Source organism: Branchiostoma belcheri, unplaced genomic scaffold (assembly GCF_001625305.1).
Source record: "Branchiostoma belcheri isolate BF01 breed outbred unplaced genomic scaffold, Haploidv18h27 scaffold3, whole genome shotgun sequence".
NCBI classification, from domain to species: domain Eukaryota; kingdom Metazoa; phylum Chordata; class Leptocardii; order Amphioxiformes; family Branchiostomatidae; genus Branchiostoma; species Branchiostoma belcheri.
In genome coordinates, this window is record NW_017803909.1 from 7,446,851 (window position 1) to 7,463,727 (window position 16,877).

Below are 16,877 nucleotides of genomic sequence, written 5' to 3' on the forward strand. Positions count from 1 at the left end.
ACTTAACACAACTACATGTGAAGATTGTTTGTTATATAAAATATTGTCACAGCATAAGAATATTGTTCTTTTAAAAAACCAAACCACAAGTGCAGGTGCATTGTGCTGACACCATACCAATGCATGGTGCATAAATACAGGCAGCAACCATTTGGCAACACTAATTTAGTTACTGTAGATAGTTTTGAAACCTAAACAAAGAAACATCAATTGCAAAAGAAGAAATAACCTATAGCTATCACAGTGGTCAATAACACTAAAACATCCATGTGCATAAAAATGAAGAGCCTGTCACTAACATAGAGTAACTGTCAAATAATTAATAAATATGTTTTCTCAATCTCATTTCATTTTAAAAAAGTGTACCTTATCTTATCTGTAAATTCATAGCAAAACATAGCCCTATTGTACACTACCAGTGGTTTAAATTTGACCCTTAGGCCACACCAATTTAATTTCTTGGTTACCGGATTTTTGTAGACAAATAATGGAGCGGGCGGGCGAAAAAAATGAAAATAAAAACAGGCATAGGCTTCCTATTATGGCCCAAAATGATACGATAGGAGCCATGAAGTCAACACACCAGGCTGTCTCAAAATTTAAACAATGAATTTAGAACTTTTAATGATACCACTGCATTGAAAGATGGAATAACTGTAACAACTAGGAAGGAAAGGACTGTCTTCAACTGTTCAGGGCAAAATATGAACATTTTGCAGTTGATTCTGAATTTTTTGGCAAATCAGACAAAATGAAGCAGGCAAATCTGTTAACCAAGAAATTAAATTGGTGTGGCCTTATGTGAATTTGGCAGTGCAACTTCAAGAAATGAGAAATGATGTGACTACAGATGGAGACTTTAGAAGTAGTCGAAGTAACTTAGTGCCACTTAAAAACTATCTAGCATTCCTCTGTCAATTCACAATGTATAAAAAGTACTAGGTAGTCTTGTATTTAACTGCCCTCAGCATTCAAATTGCAATAGTGATAATATGAATAGCTCTTTTTGTATATTAGGACTGCCCTTTGAACTTTTCTGCAAACTGATTGTAGAAAATACAATCAGTCTATTTGAGTATTTTGACATTGCACATTGTCATCATCATCATCACTGAGACTATTCAAAACATACTGGCTTCGAGTTACTAGTAGTTTTTTCCATGAATAAATTACTGCAAGTTTCATGTGAACACAGCCTATTTCGGGCAGCTGCTGCCCTGCTAGGTCACTAATAAGACCTAAAAATGTGTTATCCTTTGACTACAAAACTGGATAACTCTTGTAAGAAAAAATTGTCCTAGTTACAAAATGTAGATATAGAAAAATTTGAACTGTGTCCTAGTCCTAAGGTGTGCCACACATCATCCAAGTACATTATCCTAAGAATAGTGAATACAATGTACTTGTCTTCAAACCAAGACATGCAATATTGTGCTTCTTTACGCATCACTTCACATCAGGAAGAATAGAGGTGCCAGTATACATGTATATAGCAGTCAAACAGGCAGTGATACAGCAAAATTTTCAATAACTTTGGGTCAGATTTGTTTCATGCAAATCATCACATATCATCAATCTAAACAGATGCATTTCACTTCTATTTACAATTTATCAATTATAAAAACTCTATGTTATCTAACCCTTACTCTATTTGCAGCATTGAATCTCTACATGTCGTTTTTTGCGGCGACGGAGTGCCAGTTCCGCTGTCCGCTGTGGGAGGAGTTGTAGTGAGTGCGCATCAGTCTCCACTCGTCGGTGATGTAGTTACACAGATCGCACACAAACCCGCCGTGGGCGTCGTGCAGCCTCATGTGCAGCTCTACGGTCTTGCTGTACAGGTGACAGCCGCAGATGGGACAGTCGTGCGCCCCCGCCACGGACTGACGCTTCTTCGGTGGGAGCAATCGTGGGCTGCTGTCAATCAGAGAATCACGTCGACTGGGCTGGCTGACGTCTGTTGTATTACTCTCCTCGCCTTTACCAGTGGGGAGCGAGGATGGGAGGTCCACTTCCATGACGTTTGTGACGGTCGAGTGCGCTTCTTTCACGTGTTGTTGCAGCTGATTTCCGGGCACCTCCTGTCCGCAGATGGAACACACGGCGCTGGTCTTCTCCCTGCAGTTCATCACGTGTGCCCGGAGAAGCTCGACGGTCGTGGCGAGGAAACCGCATTCCGGGCAGAGCAGTTTTTCCTTGTGGACGTTCCGGATGTGCGTCCTCATCTCACGCCACGATGTCGTGGTGAACTCGCACTTGTCGCAGCTGAAGCCGCCCTTGTCGTTGTGAAGCAGCATGTGGCGCTCGACGCTCTTATCCGAGACTTGCTCGCCGCAAATCCCACAGTGTCCCACACTGCCTTGTTGATCCTCCTCCTCAAAGACATCGCTGTCCAGTTCTTGTTCATCCCCCGACAGCACCATAACTTCATCACGTTGATCGGAGCCCGTACCGTGAGATGACAGGCCGTTGTTACCCATCCCTTCCCTCTGCAATGTTGTTTCTCTAGGATTGTTCTTGTTGTTGTCCGCTGAGCAGCCGACCGTACCCTGTGGCCACCTCACATGCGGCATTTTCATGTGTTTGGTGAGCATGTTGCGGTGCATGCACATCCCACAGAGCGGACACTGGACCTGTAGTCTTTCTTCTCCGGCATTTATGGTCATGAGTCCCTGGTTGACCTGAAGTGACACGTTGGAAGGATTTTGCGACCACTGTGGGTGAGGTTCGTCCAGGTGTTTTCTCAGATTGGCAGAAGGAATCTTCTTGCTACAGAGAGGGCACTCCAATCTCTGCAGCTGCTGCAGCATTTGGACCTCCCTGTGAGCTCGGGCTTGGTGTGACAGGTGCTGCGAACGCTCCCTTGGGCCACTGTACATGTGGCATGTCCAGGTGCTTCCTCAGCATCCTCTGGTGCACCTTGATCTGACACAAAGGGCACTGAACAAAGGGGCTGGACTCTTTGTCCTCACCTTTACTTGGTGAAGAGGTGGCTTTGTCTGTGGAGAGAACATGTTCGCTGTCCATGTGAGCTATCAGAGCAGAAGGCTGCAGCTTTACTCCACACAGTGGACATACTAAATGATCACTTTGAGTTGGACATTCTTTCATTTTCCGGCCGTTGGCTTTTCCTGAAGTGCACCTGCATCTTGGCTTGGCCCAGCTGCTGTAGGGGCAGTATGGGCACCTGTACTTCTTCCTGACTCGGTCGTGCCAGTCCACGTGCTTCACGATCTCCCTCCAGCTGTCGGTGCTGTAGTCGCACCTGGGGCAGGAGAATCCACCCTCGTCGTTGTGCAGCTGCATGTGTCTCTGCACCGACTTCCTGTACAGCCTGACACCGCACACGCAGCAGTGTCCCGACGGCGTCAGCTTGTCCTTGTACTTCTCAAAGTCATCCGCCTCCAAGTCCTGAGACTCGTCGTCCTCCATGCTCACATCTCCGAGGCTTTCCTCACCTTCCTCCGGCGCCCTCCCATCTCCCTCCGACTCCCTGTCGCTCAGCATACAAGAGCCACTTTTAAAATGCTCTACTAATGTCGTCTCTGATGATGTTTCAAACTCACAATTCGCACAACTGTATGTACTGTCATGTTTGGAGGCAAGGTGTGCTTCAATGTCTTCCCAAGTAGCTGTAGAAAAGTCGCATTGATCACACTTGAACCCCCCTGCTGAATCATGAAGCTCTTTGTGTCTCTGCAATGAAGGACTCTTCAACTCTAAATTGCACACTGAGCATGTTTCAGTATCTTCTGTATTGTCTACAGCCCTTTCTTCCACATTTATATCTGTGTTTGGTTCTTTCTGTGTGCCATTCTTTTCTTCAGCACTACCCTGAACCTGTTCTGATGTTGTTTTAGAGTTAGACGCCAGTCCTGTCTGATGTCCTTTACACTCATGTTTATCTAAAAATGACTCTGACAATGTCTCAAAGTTGCATGACTGGCATTTCAGTTTGTGATTTTCCTTGAGGTGATCTTTAATCTCAGGCCAAGACTCTGTTTTGAATTCACACTTATCACAGGAGAATCCTCCTTCACGATTGTGCAGTTCACTGTGTGTTATGACATCCTCTCCCTGAAGCTGTTCCCCACATTCTGCACAGATTTCAAACTCCTCATCTTCTGCAGTTTCTTGGCCTTCCGAGATGCCGTCCTGGGCTTTGTCCTCTTCCTCAACATCTTGACGATGACTGACATTCATGCTGCTGTCACTGTCATGTCCTGCACCACTCGAGTTCGCTCTTTCCTTGTTTCCATCTCCATCCTCGTCAGCCACACACACCTCCATGTGCTCTGAAAACACCTCCGTGGACCAAGTCTCAAAGTCGCAGTTCTGGCACCTGTGCTTGGGCTTGTGTTTCCTCTGCATGTGCGACCGCATCTCGTGCCACTGATCCGTCTCAAAGTCACAACCATCGCAGGAGAACCCGCCTCGATCGTTGTGCAGGTCCATATGCCTGTCCACAGTTTTCCGGTACAGGCGTGCATTGCAAATGGGACACACTATGGACACTGTCTTCTTCAGTTTGATGCCCGATGAAGTCTGCCCAGTCCCCTTAGCTCCTTCCTCCTCCCCAATCCTGTTACTTCCTTCCGAGTCTCCCCAAGTCGGATCGAGCCTGTCTGCATCTTCCTCTACTTCAGACAATGGCTCTTCCTTGACTGTCATGGTGCCGTCTCCAAAGGAGTTTGTTAGAGATGCAGTGGAAGACAGAGCACCTCTCACTAACCGTCCAGAAGATGCAACAGGAGAACTTGAGTGTCCCCTCCTCTGGGCTGCGGCAGGAACTGAAACCTGAGAGAATTGTTCAAAAGACGGTGTTACGTACGACACTTCATCTCTCGGTCTTCCATCATGTGACAGTTGCACGGGCGGCACGGACCATCGGACGGGTAAGTTGTTGCCAATCGAGACAGCCGACATGCCTTGAAGCCCGTCCTTCTGAAGCATCAGATGACGCGACCGTAGCGCCTCTGACAGCGTGGAAACGCCGCTGTTCCCTGGCTGCCTGGTGGTAAAGCTGTTCATCGCCGGGAAACAGTTCACAGGGCTGTGTCCAAGCATCGTCTGTTGGTGCTCCGTCTTGATGTGGACAATCACGTCCGCCTTGCCAGTAGAGACAGCAAAGTGGCACAGCCTGCACTTGTACAGGCACAGCACCTCGATGAGGTCATCGAAGCTGTTCCCCGACAAGGCCGAGGTCAAGTGCATCTCCATATTTGGGAGCAGGAGTTCTGTTGGGGCAGATGAGAAGAAGAAACTGACAGCTCACTTTGAAGGAAGGGCAGTACTTTCTCCTCTCTCCATACTGGCAGCTATACCTGAAATGGTCAAAAGCAACCGTCTTAATTAAGAAAAGGCTATGTGGTTAATGTTGATTCTGTCTAGTTTGAGATTAATGTTTTTTCACACATGTTCCTTGAAATAGCAAGGTGGACTTGTGCAAGTTACCTGGCTCTAGATAAATGGCTAGGAATCAGAAAAATCCACAAATTTATAAATAAAATTTAATATGGGCTTGGAACATTGTCCATGTTACAAGATTGATTTCATATGGCATGTGCTACAGGGTGACAGAGAATGGCTAAAATGGCTTTTGGCGAGGAGTAGTAGTAATATTAGCCTCCGTAGCAGGCTTATAGAACTGGAGGTTTGGTGGTCTTCGGCTGTTTTCTGATTAGCCCATTTCTAAATGGGGGTAATTCAACCAGGCCGGCTATGTTGTCTATATGCAATCAGAAAATAGCACATAAAAGCTCAAAAAAGACCGTGAAGACCCCCCAAACCCCCAGTTTTTGGCATGCTATGGAGGCTATAGTAATATTGTTATAGTAACATTACAAAATTACATTACACTAATGGTATTTCTGAACAAAGAAACAGCAGTGCAAAGTATGGACAAGTTTCACAAGATAGCTAGTTAAAAAGACTCCAGAATTTCTGACACACCTTCAAAATCCTGCCCACCCTAAACCTCCAAAAAGAAAAATAATACCGTAGGGACAACTTCACGTGGACGCGAAACAGGTTATCGCTTTGACGCGGCCCAGTCAAAACAAAACAAAGGCAACGCCCCTCTACGCTACACGACCAGTGACGCTGCGACAACAATCGCGTTTTAGACCTTGTAGAACTTGCACCGAACTACAAAATATTTTAACATTCACAAAACCAGTCTACTGTCTGAAATCAAGAAATCTAAATAATTTACGCCAAAAAATAATAATAATTCTCCTAAAATAACTTCGTCCGTTTAGCCTGCTGATTAAAAAAATTAAAGCATAGAATGCAGTTTTTGTGTGTGTGTGTCATGCGGGATATTGAATTAAAGGCCGAAGAGAAAAAAAGCTTCGCACCAGAATCACCCAGACGGTAGCCCCGCGGCACACACAGGCCGAAAAAAGCCCGGAATTTTTCAGGGGGCCCTGCGCAGGGCAATCGCCGCAAAAAATAACAGCAAAATTTTTCACGGTCCGCTTTCCCTCCTCTAGTTTACGTACATCCCGCACGACAACTAGGACTTTGAGCATGTTGTGTGGATTTTTCTGGAGTGAGAATTTTAGGGAGTTAGCGGGGAAAGGTTTGTTTGTTATTGTGGGGTCGTGCAGGAAAATCGAGCCTGGCGCCGGGTCAAAAATAAATCGCAGACCCCGAGCGTGCATAATAAATTTCCCCCTGCAAAAATAAACTCGTCCCATTGCTTTCCACAGAAAAACAATCACTATTCATTACGACAAAAGCTAGAATTTATGCCTGTTGTTGGTTTAAAATTACGCACTGCCCAAACAACTCACCTGCGATTCTGGAAAAGCGAAATTATTGGAGAAATTTTTGGTTGAAATTTTCCTGTCGGTCCCAGGGAGCCGGGCCTCGATCTGGATTGACACTTGGACTGTTCTATTTAGGACTGTGCGTGGGGAGGGGAGGGAAAGATAAAATCTTTTGACTCGCCTTTTGGCACAATGTCATATATATATATATTAAAAGAAATATATGATTGTGTCATGTGTGGGGAAACGTTGTGAAGCACAGCCAACATGTCGGTCCTGGTATCTAAACATACATATCAAATAAACCACCCGGAATACAAATAAATATGAAATGCCTTTCTTGTCCCTTTCAAAGAGCAGGTATAAAAGATAAGATATACGATATAGAAAGGAAAAATTAAATCAAAAGCAATCCAGGTAAAAACTATATGTCTATGAAGCGAGAAAATCCAACATTGGTTTATGATTCTTTCAAATCTATATATCACAAGTTCGCGATGTATTCATACTTGCTTTTTTATTCTTATAAAAATGATTTCTAAGCGTCCCACCCCCATAAAAAATGGCACGATGGTACGAACCGGCTTTTTTACGGCGTTGGATGTAAAACACTGTCGGTAGTAACTGTTGTCGGTAGTAAAAGACGTGCCTATCTTTAGCCGCCACAGCGGGGCCTACGGTTGGAATTTTAACACTGTGATGTTTGTTTTATTCCGAGGGTTCCAGTTTTGTTCTGCTTTTATTTCTCTCTTTCCTTTTATTTCTTTGTCCAAATCTTTGTTGAAAATTTACAGAAAAATCACACGTCAATTTAAGTCAAAAGAGCATGCACCCCTGTTTATTTTTGTCAAATCTTTTACAGCATCGTCTAGTGCGTATTTTCATCCCACCCGCCCTAATATATTTCTTGGTCCATCCCTTATCTTGTAATTAAAAACATACACATTGTAGTCTCCAAGTAGATGTCAGGATGGAAAAGTGTAACAGTTTTACCTTGATACCTTGATAGTTTTCTGTCTACCATTGCTAGCCTGGAGTCCAGCCTTGTTAGCTTCAATCCGCTTACCAAGATCCGCTACTTGTGAAGCGGACCAAAACAAACAAGGCAGGACTACTCTTGGCTTTTCTAATCGTAAAATAGGAAGCGCTCCATCTCCAAAGTGTATATAAAATGGAATAGCCCCTGAAAGGTCAGCACCTGTTGTCTGGAAATGGCGTGGCCCCGTTTCTGTGCCAGCGTCTCGCTTGCATTCTAATTAGGGACCAACCAAAGACAGTAGGAGGGAGGTTTGCATCCTCCATGACTGCAACTTATGCCTTCTCTTATAGCCTCTACCAGGCTTCGGGAGGCAGCTAAAAAGAGAGTTCAGGTCCGCTGGAAAGTACAGTTTGCGCTCCCGAAGCCTGTCGGGGGTGGAGCGGCAAACTGTACTTTCTGAGCGGACCTGAACGCCCTTGTTGGCATGTTATCTCTCTCTATTTGGCCGATTTCTACTCTTTTCAGCTACCTCCCGAAGCCTGGTAGAGGCTATTCTCCTCGGTCACTCCTCAAAATATGCCCTTTCTACAAGAGAGGTAGCCTGGGTGTCATCCTCCGTAGTTTCCGCCGTAGGGGATGTCGCGAGTAGAGGCGTTGGTCACCACAGGCGGGTCACGAGAGGCGGTCACCAGAGGCGGACTGTACCATTTCATCATTAATACATTCATCTACTTACATCAAACAATCGACAAACTTTCAGAATGAAATCTAACGTTACCATAATAATGAGGAATTGCAACATAAGACAGCATTTCTCTTCGACATACCATGAATAGAAGGGTATCGCATACCGTTCAAGGTACATTTATTCAGCACAATGGATAAAACAAACAAGTCGGTTGATGGGCCCTGATGTATATGGCCCATCAACTTTCATTGAACCGCGACGGGGGCCGACATCGTCTACCAGATACATTTGACCCAGTGTTGACGTCACACTTCAAAGAAGCCACGTGACAAGCTTCACTGGGTCAGTCTACTGCGGAAGACCAGAGTGACTGGTTGAAAGCTCTAGGTGAGAGATTTCTTTGTGTTGGATCAAAAGTTTTAACTTTAAACATGTAGCTACCAACACAGATGAACTTTCATGATAACATTGTCCAACAATCCACATACCAAGGAGGTGTGTATTTCTATAAGTGTGTCTGTGTCTGAAAAGAACAACTCAGGTGTTACATTGTACACTGAACTGGCTTTGGGTTGGGCTTCTTAACTACGAATGAATAAAGATTTTATTCGTTGATTCAATCCCATCTATATAACCTCTGGTTGGTCAAATGTTGTACACAGCCGGTGGGTGCATTTGCATATCGAACAGGTGGAACACAGGTGCGAAAATTTTGGATGAAACCATTGTTCCATTTAAATGGGGGACGAGATTCCTTATTACTTTTTTGTACCAAAGAATAATCATAGGGTTGCCATAAAACATATGTGTGTACCAAAGAATGCAAATTGCAAAGTTGCAGGAAAGTGACCCTAACGTCCCTTGCATAGTCTGGGCGATTAAAACGAACTTCATTTTTTAGTGAAACGTAAGCACTTACCTGTAGAAAGAAATAGGGCAGTCCAAAATCAGCTCCGTTGGTGAGCAGCAGCCAAGCGTTAGTACAAGCCAGGACGTCTTCAAGGTAAGCGTGGAGGTTAGTGGGTCTCTTATTCTCCCCTCATGGCAGCGCAAAAAGGCCCCTACGTTTTATAACACTAACTCGTGCGCTTTCATATAAACATGTAATTCGTGCGTTGTTGTATAAGTGTAATTCGTGGATTCCTGAGATTTTGAGGCCCGAAACACGTTGTCAGCTTGCGCTCAAGCTGGCGGTGCGAACTCGGAGACCCGGGCGCTGTATAGTATTAACTCGTGCGCTTTCATGTACATACATGTAATTCCTGCGCTAACGTTCGTAATTCGTAAGTTCTTTGAGACTCTAAGCGTGGCGTAGCGTGCACGTTGCGCGAAAGCTTGTCGCGCAAAAGACCTTGTTTCTTGATTTGTTGTATGACTATGTGTTGAAGATACGTCAGGAATTTTGTGAGTGCTACACAAAATTCCTCGCATGATATTGTCACGGTTCAGTCTAGGTTTAGTGGTGTTATTTCACATGGCTTGGTTATTTTGTATTAATTTGTAAGTTAATATTGTGATAATTCTATTGCTGTGGTTTATTCTTATGTTGCTTGCAGCGCGCGGATGTGAATGTTTTTCAGAAAGGTTCACATCAATATCTTTTCGTTGCTAAGTCAGTTTACTGGCTTAGCAACGAAAAGGGGCATCTCGCGACGTTGTTATAGTTGTAAAGCGTGCGTGGTATAGATGTAAACGTTGTATAGTTTTAACCCGTGCGTTTTATAAAAGTAATTCGCGAGGACCCAAATATCAGATGCCTACATGCAGCGCGGCGCGGTTTGAACACAACAAAAATCATACACAGCATCTAATGGTGTCGTTCTTTCTGCAACCACTTGCACACACGTACACAAACACTATTGAATTCATTGTATTCCTTATGCTCTTAGCATGGGAGCCATCTTAGTAAGATCGCTCCCATGCTCTTGGGCTCTTTATGGTAGTCATGATAACCCATGTGAATTAACACCACTAAAATCCATAGAATTCATAAGACCTGCTCTTATAGAATTCTATGGATTATTATTAGAATAGAGCATTTTATCTTAGTTTCTATTACAGTGTACTAACGATTTTTCTTCCTCATGAAAAAATGGGGGGGTCTGTCCCCGCTTGTGTAGTTCTTATGGGGTTAGGTCCCACTCATGCCTTTTGCTTTTATATTGCCCCATTTGGGAAAGGTGGGTAGTTTGGGTGATACGTGTTACTATTAGTTCGTGCAACTAATGGATATCCCAATAAAGTATCAAGTTTGTAAATAATGTATATCTAATACCAAATGACCTAGAAAAACGAGATTAAAATCCATTCTTAAAATGATTACTAAAACTTAGTTCAGTAAGATAATTCTTTCAATCAGTGACTATTAATCCTAAGGTACATACCTCCGAATTTTCGACGACTAGTCAGTTCGTCTTGGTCACGGAATAATCCTAGTCTCGAAAATTCGGAGGTATGTACCTTAGGATTAATAGTCACTGATTGAAAGAATTATCTTACTGAACTTATACTATACGTGACTGATGAATCTCTTCAACGATAAAACTTAGTTAATTTCAACGGTTAGGCTCGTACTGAACCCCCTGGGTGTCTTATGGGGTAAGTTTTAGTTAGTTTCCCCATAGCTAGCGCCCCTCCCCTTGACTATATCGTAACTTTCTATTGCCTGTATCTTCGCACACACGCACACACACACTTCAAAACGTCTCTAAGAGATATAATATTCGGATGTTTGAAACGTGTATAAAGTGTCTGAATGTAAGAGGTATGCAAAAGTTCAAAAATTCTTGCATATTTCATTAAAATTTAAAGTGTCTCTAAAATATGTGAAGAAATGTTCGATGCTTGATATGTGTAGTAAGTAAGTAAGTAATCTAAATAAAGTGTCCTATATACAATGTTTATTTGGTTGAGTGTTCTTTTCTTCGCATTCATGCACGCACACACAAGTCAAAAAGTTTGACATGTGACTGTTTGTTATCAAACATATTATATGGATTCTATGTAATGTTTCTAGTGTATTGTATATGTTCTAGTTTGTCTACCCAGTACAGGGCACGGGCAGCAATGTTTAGAATCGCATCTTATACTTATTGTTAACGTGTTTCTTTTCTTTTTGTCCACCATTACAGTTACAGCGTAGACCTGAAGACTGAATTTGAAGTATGAGTACAATGCGAAGACGTCTTCTTTATCGCCGAGAAGTTGAAGGAAGCAGCCGCCGCAGTTCTGACCAGGCTGTATGGAAAATATGAATGCATGAGTGAATGTCGTGAATAAATAATACAAATTAGTGGATGAATATGTTGCTCCTTGTGTAAAGTACATGATGTAGATTGTCTTGTACAGGATTGGACATAGCTAAATGTTGCCTGAATGTGCATGGGTGAACCAAGGTGATTTTGCACAGCGTATCTAGCATTAATTATCACCTAGTACGCTTTCTTCTTTTATTTTCCTTTTTTGACAACACAGTTCCACCAACTGAGAGGATGTAGTTTCGTGACTGGTCGGGGGAAATCTGGTGACCACAGCTCCGATTGTGAAGACCAGCAGAAGCAAGTTGACTGTACAAGTTAGTACTGGGGCTTCTATTACAGTATTAGTAAATTATTGTGTCTTTTGACTCCAGGTGTTATCATTTTGTTCTCAACTTAACAAGTAAGGGAGGGGCGCTTGAATAACAAGTAAAATGGGCTTCTTTTGTACGTCTTGCATCTGTATCTGAATAAAATCACCCCTTGCAATTGGCGTAACCCAGCTTCCCTGGCGCGGCGATTTTTTTGTGTTGATCTGTTTGAGAATTTGAAATTTCCATAAACATACAATATGTATGGACGTAGACATCTTTGAATTGTTACTTTTGGTTTTGCTAATGTTTGAGTTCAGATTTTGTGATGCCCATGATACAGTATATATTTGCATGTTGTGTAATGTATGAGGCACATAGTTTCTTGTGATCTTTTCAGTCTGATTTTTTTGCAGTATTATGAATGCTTTGAAGTTTAACGTACAATGTATGTACGAAGATTTAGATTCTGTGAAGTTGATTTCTTGTTATTCAGCTGTTCTGTTAAGACTTTTTGTGTAGCCTGTTTATCATTTATGTGATATCAATAAGTATATAACCATAACTACATTAGTTTGCTGAATACACTTGTACCTTTTATATTGGCACGAAGTTACAAATAGGTTGGTCTTATGTTATAAGTACGAGAATACAGGGAAGGAAAACCCTGCACAGACACCCAGGGAAGACACCCCTGCACAGAAGTCCTAGGGAGTAAACCCTAGTCAAAAAAAATCCAGGGGGGATGAAACACCCCTGTCAAAAAAGTCAACCCCGCGCCAAAGTTCGACGAGTCAACCACTACACAAGACACAGACGGACAGTGGTACCGGCATTTCTATAGATGTTTACACGTAAATGTTATGTAGATTAGATTTCTATGATATATTATTTCTATGATATATTATATGACGGTTGATTTAGACTGTGACAGTTTTTGGAGAACCAAGAAATCAAATTGGTGTGGCCCTAGGATGGTACAAATGATACTGTTTGAATGATACTGTTTGTTCATATCATGTATTTTGACGTTGGTTTTGTTGACAAGGACAGTATATATGTTGGGCAGGGTAGTAGACGGACTCGGACTGTATGTTGAAATGATTTTGGTCCTAGTGACTTGCTTCTAGCCATGGGAAATTGGCACACAATTATTGGCAAACCGACGCTCATCCTGACAAACTATTTACAGTCTTGGTAATTTTGTCTTTTTCTCAAATTTCATATGGAGTACACTCAGCTCGCATTGCCGTAGAGAAAAATACAATTGGGTTTGAAAAGATTGTGAACAGCTAAGGAAGAATGAGGCTTAATATGACTACAAATAGACAGTCTAGCTGAATATAACAAATAAAACCAACTGTAGACAGAGAATAACCAAATAAGAATAAAAATATTAGATAGGCAGGGAGGAAAACTTTAAAAGAAAACTTAGCAAGACAGGGCACAAATAACAACATTGCCTTCTTCAATTCTGGCTGTTCACTTTCACAATAAAACATTCTTTAAACATTTATTCTTTCTTACAAACTACTGTGAGCTGAGTGAAACTCTTTAAACTTTGCTGCTATGTTGTAATTTTGTCAGGACTGTGAGTGGTTGTTGTCAGGATGGCGTCCAAATTTACCTCGGCAATGGAGGCAACACCTTGACGCGGTGCTGGGGCTAGTACCAAGTTTGTCTCCGGAAAATTCCTGTTTGTTTTATTAAAGTAAAACTGAATGTCTCTGTGGTCCTGTTTTAAGTGAACACTGACTGCAGCAAGGAGGATATTGAAGACAAATCCCACTTTCTGATGTCATGTCCAACATATAAACAGAAGAAAACGACAAAAGTTGATGCATTCCATTGCTTCCAAAACTAATGTTACATTACCCCATTCAAAACCAGATATCTTCAATGTGCTCCTGCCATGCCCTACTCAGGTATCAGTGTAGCGTACTAGGAGAATTTAATTCATATCCGATTCGCTACAAAAACGACTCCATATGTAAATAGCTGACACATCTCCTGAATCATAGACTGGAATATAATAATATCCTCGATAAAGATTCTTCTTCTTCTTCTTCTTTCCCGTACGTGCACAACCTCAATAAGTTGAGGGCTCCGGCACGGTGAGGGGTAGGGGTTTTTGGTTTGGATTTGGGGTGTCGCTCTTATTTTGTATTGTGTATATAATGTGTGTATATATGTTGTTGTAGTCTGTTGGCTACAGACTACAAGCTCCTCAGTGGGCAGGGGCGCCACTCCCTGTCCGCCAGCTGGGTGGCGGTGAGTACCCGTGACTCTTGTTTGGGGTTACAAGGTGTGAATGGCATTTTTAAATGCCTGTAGTGACTTTGCTTTAACCACACTATCTGGTAGGCGGTTCCATTCTCTAACAGTTGTAGAGAAGAAGGAATTTAGGTGGTAGTCAGCTCGTGAGCTTGGAGGGTGGAGGGCTAAGCTGTTTTCAGTGCGAGAGGGAGCTCGTAGCCCCTTGCTTGCTAGCGGCATGTGCATAGCTACAATGTTATTTGTGATCTTATAAAACATCTGTAAGCGGGCGTTTCGCCTCCTTTCTACGAGCAAAGGCCAGTCAAGTGTGACTAACATGTTAGACACACTAGACTGCCGTCTGTAGCGGCGGAGGGCAAAACGCGCTGCCCTTCTTTGGACAGCCTCCAGGTTCCTTATATTACTTTGGGTATAAGGATCCCATACCGTCTGACAATACTCAAGTATTGGGCGCACTAGGGTTTTGTAAGCCCGGGCTTTGACCTGTGGATTTGCAATGTTAATATTGCGTCTCAGGAAATTAACGGTATTGTTGGCTTTTGAGGATACGTGATCTATATGAAGGTCCCATCGTAAATCTCCAGATATAAGGACACCAAGATATTTGACGAAGCTGACATGTTTGAGAATATGCCCATGCAGGGAGTAGTCGTAGACAATGGGAGCTCTCTTTCTGGTGATGCTGAGCACTTCACACTTGTCAGGGTGGAACTCCATAGCCCACTTTTCCCCCCACTCTGCCAAAGTATCAAGGTCGTTCTGGAGTTTCAGTGAATCACCCTGGCATGAGACCGTCATGTAAATCATGGTATCGTCCGCAAATAAGCGAGCTGTAGAGTGTAAGTTTTCAGTGATATCATTTATGTAATACAAAAACAGGCAAGGTCCGAGCACCGAACCCTGTGGGACCCCTGAAATGACATCCAATTTGCTAGAAGTCACCCCCTCGATGACCACTGACTGGGTACGACAATGAAGGAAGTCTTCTATCCAGTTCCTGGTCTGAGGTTCAATGCCGTACCACTGAAGCTTCCGAATGAGTCGTTTGTGGCCTACCTTATCGAAGGCTTTAGAGAAATCAAGCACACAGACATCTGTCTGGAGACCTTCCTGCATGTTGTTTACAATGTCATGAACAAGTTCCAGAAGCTGTGTCTCACATGACCTTCCGGGTCGGAAACCGTTTTGTAGCTGATAGAAGAGATCATGCTGTTCCGCATGCTTCATCAGGCTACTACAAATAACATGTTCCATTAACTTAGAGGCAATACAGGTTAAGCTAATAGGTCTGTAGTTTGCTTTATCGTACCTTTGGCCTTTTTTAAAGATCGGAGTCACGTTTGCGTGCTTCCAGTCATCGGGGATTTTACTTGTTAAGAGTGATTTTTAAATATTCGTGTCAAGGGATCAGCTAGCTGTTCAGAGAGTTCTTTAAAGATTTTTGGACTAAGGCCATCAGGGCCAGCAGCTTTTGTTGGATTAAGGTTTTGTAGTAATTTCAGAACTCCTTGTTTGTGGATACTAATTTTAGGCATGGGTTTGGTCTTCCTACCACGTCGAGTAGGTATTGCTGGAGTCTCGCGTGTGAACACGGAGTGGAACTGTGCATTTAGAAGTTCTGCTTTTTGCTGTGAATCAGTGATAAGTCTACCTTTATCTTTCAGTGGTGCAATTCCAGAATGGTCAGTACGCTGATGTTTAATAAACTTCCAGAACTTCTTTCTACATGTGTCACTGTTTTCGTCACTCTCTGGAGTGATGATTTCTTCTACATACTCCCAGTAGGCTTTCCTCAGCTCACGCTGTACCTCGCGTTTGAGTCTCAGAAATTTTGCCTCCAAAGACGGGCGTCCAGTCTTTTCACTAGCTTTATATGCTTTGTCTCTGTGTTTGATTTTACGTCGTAAGTTAGGGTTTAACCATGGGTGAGAGTCCTTTCTTTTAGTTGTACGATGTGGGATGTAAGTCTTTATCCCCTCAAGGAGTCCGTTTTTCAAAATGTTCCAGAGGTGGTTTATATTAGATGATGGCTCTGCGGCCCGTACTTTATCAGCTAGGTTATTTGCAAACTCTCTGAAGCCTTCCCAATTAGCCTTGGCATAAATAGGGACTTTGCGCGGGATTTGCCGCCGCCTCAGAGGTTTCACCTCCAAACTCTGTGTACACTGCAAGATGGTCACTTATCCCGGGGATTACCTGAGTTCTGTTTATCTGTGCCGGGCGGTTTGTAAGTATGAGATCCAGGGTGTTTACACCGCGAGTTGGGTCTTCCACTATTTGGGTGAGGCCATTATCTTGCATTGAATCAGCAAATTGTCTGTGTTTTGCAGAATGACTGGTTCTGGGTTTCAATGTCTTATTCCCCCAATCCCAGCCTGGTAAGTTAAAGTCGCCACCAAGTAGGATAATGTTCTTATCACTAGAGGAGATCCTTCGCAATGAGTGGTCCAGTATGTCTGTGGTGGTGTCATCGCCCTCAGTGGGTCGATAACAAGCACCAACATATAATGTCTTGCAACCTTGCATGGTGATCTTGACCCAGAGTGTCTCAGCTGAGTCGGACTCGAGAGTCTCTTCACGGCTGTTACTAAG

The 16,877-nt window shown here is 43.1% G+C and overlaps 2 protein-coding genes and 1 long non-coding RNA gene across 4 annotated transcripts in view; 1 reads left to right on the plus strand and 2 right to left on the minus strand.

The window, feature by feature from the left end:
• Nucleotides 1–2,747: 2,747 nt before the first annotated feature.
• On the minus strand, nt 2,748–6,897 carry LOC109473936 (zinc finger protein Xfin-like). The gene is made up of 2 exons (XM_019774113.1): nt 6,798–6,897; nt 2,748–5,324 (listed from the first exon to the last, which is right to left on the minus strand). Exon 2 carries the CDS (start codon nt 5,218–5,220, stop codon nt 2,770–2,772), a length of 2,451 nt encoding a protein of 816 aa, XP_019629672.1. The 5' UTR covers nt 5,221–5,324; nt 6,798–6,897; the 3' UTR covers nt 2,748–2,769.
• A 4,102-nt stretch (nt 6,898–10,999) lies between these two features.
• On the plus strand, nt 11,000–13,634 carry LOC109474021. 2 transcript variants are annotated; one of them, XR_002140458.1, is made up of 3 exons: nt 11,000–11,679; nt 11,915–12,014; nt 12,651–13,634. It is a non-coding gene; the product is annotated as an uncharacterized LOC109474021 (long non-coding RNA). The 2 variants fall into 2 exon arrangements; XR_002140457.1 differs by having other exon boundaries at nt 11,915–13,634.
• Nucleotides 13,635–15,658: 2,024 nt separating this feature from the next.
• Nucleotides 15,659–16,877, minus strand: part of LOC109473420 — a 2,142-nt gene continuing 923 nt past the window's right edge. The window contains exon 2 of the mRNA XM_019773281.1: nt 15,659–16,297. Within this exon, the coding sequence (XP_019628840.1) occupies nt 15,659–16,297 (639 nt within the window). The remainder of the gene's footprint in view (nt 16,298–16,877) is intronic.

Bases quoted from the DNA above. Each gene is read 5' to 3' on its own strand.
- LOC109473936 (XM_019774113.1), bottom strand. From the start codon at position 5,220: ATGGAGATGCACTTGACCTCGGCCTTGTCGGGGAACAGCTTCGATGAC.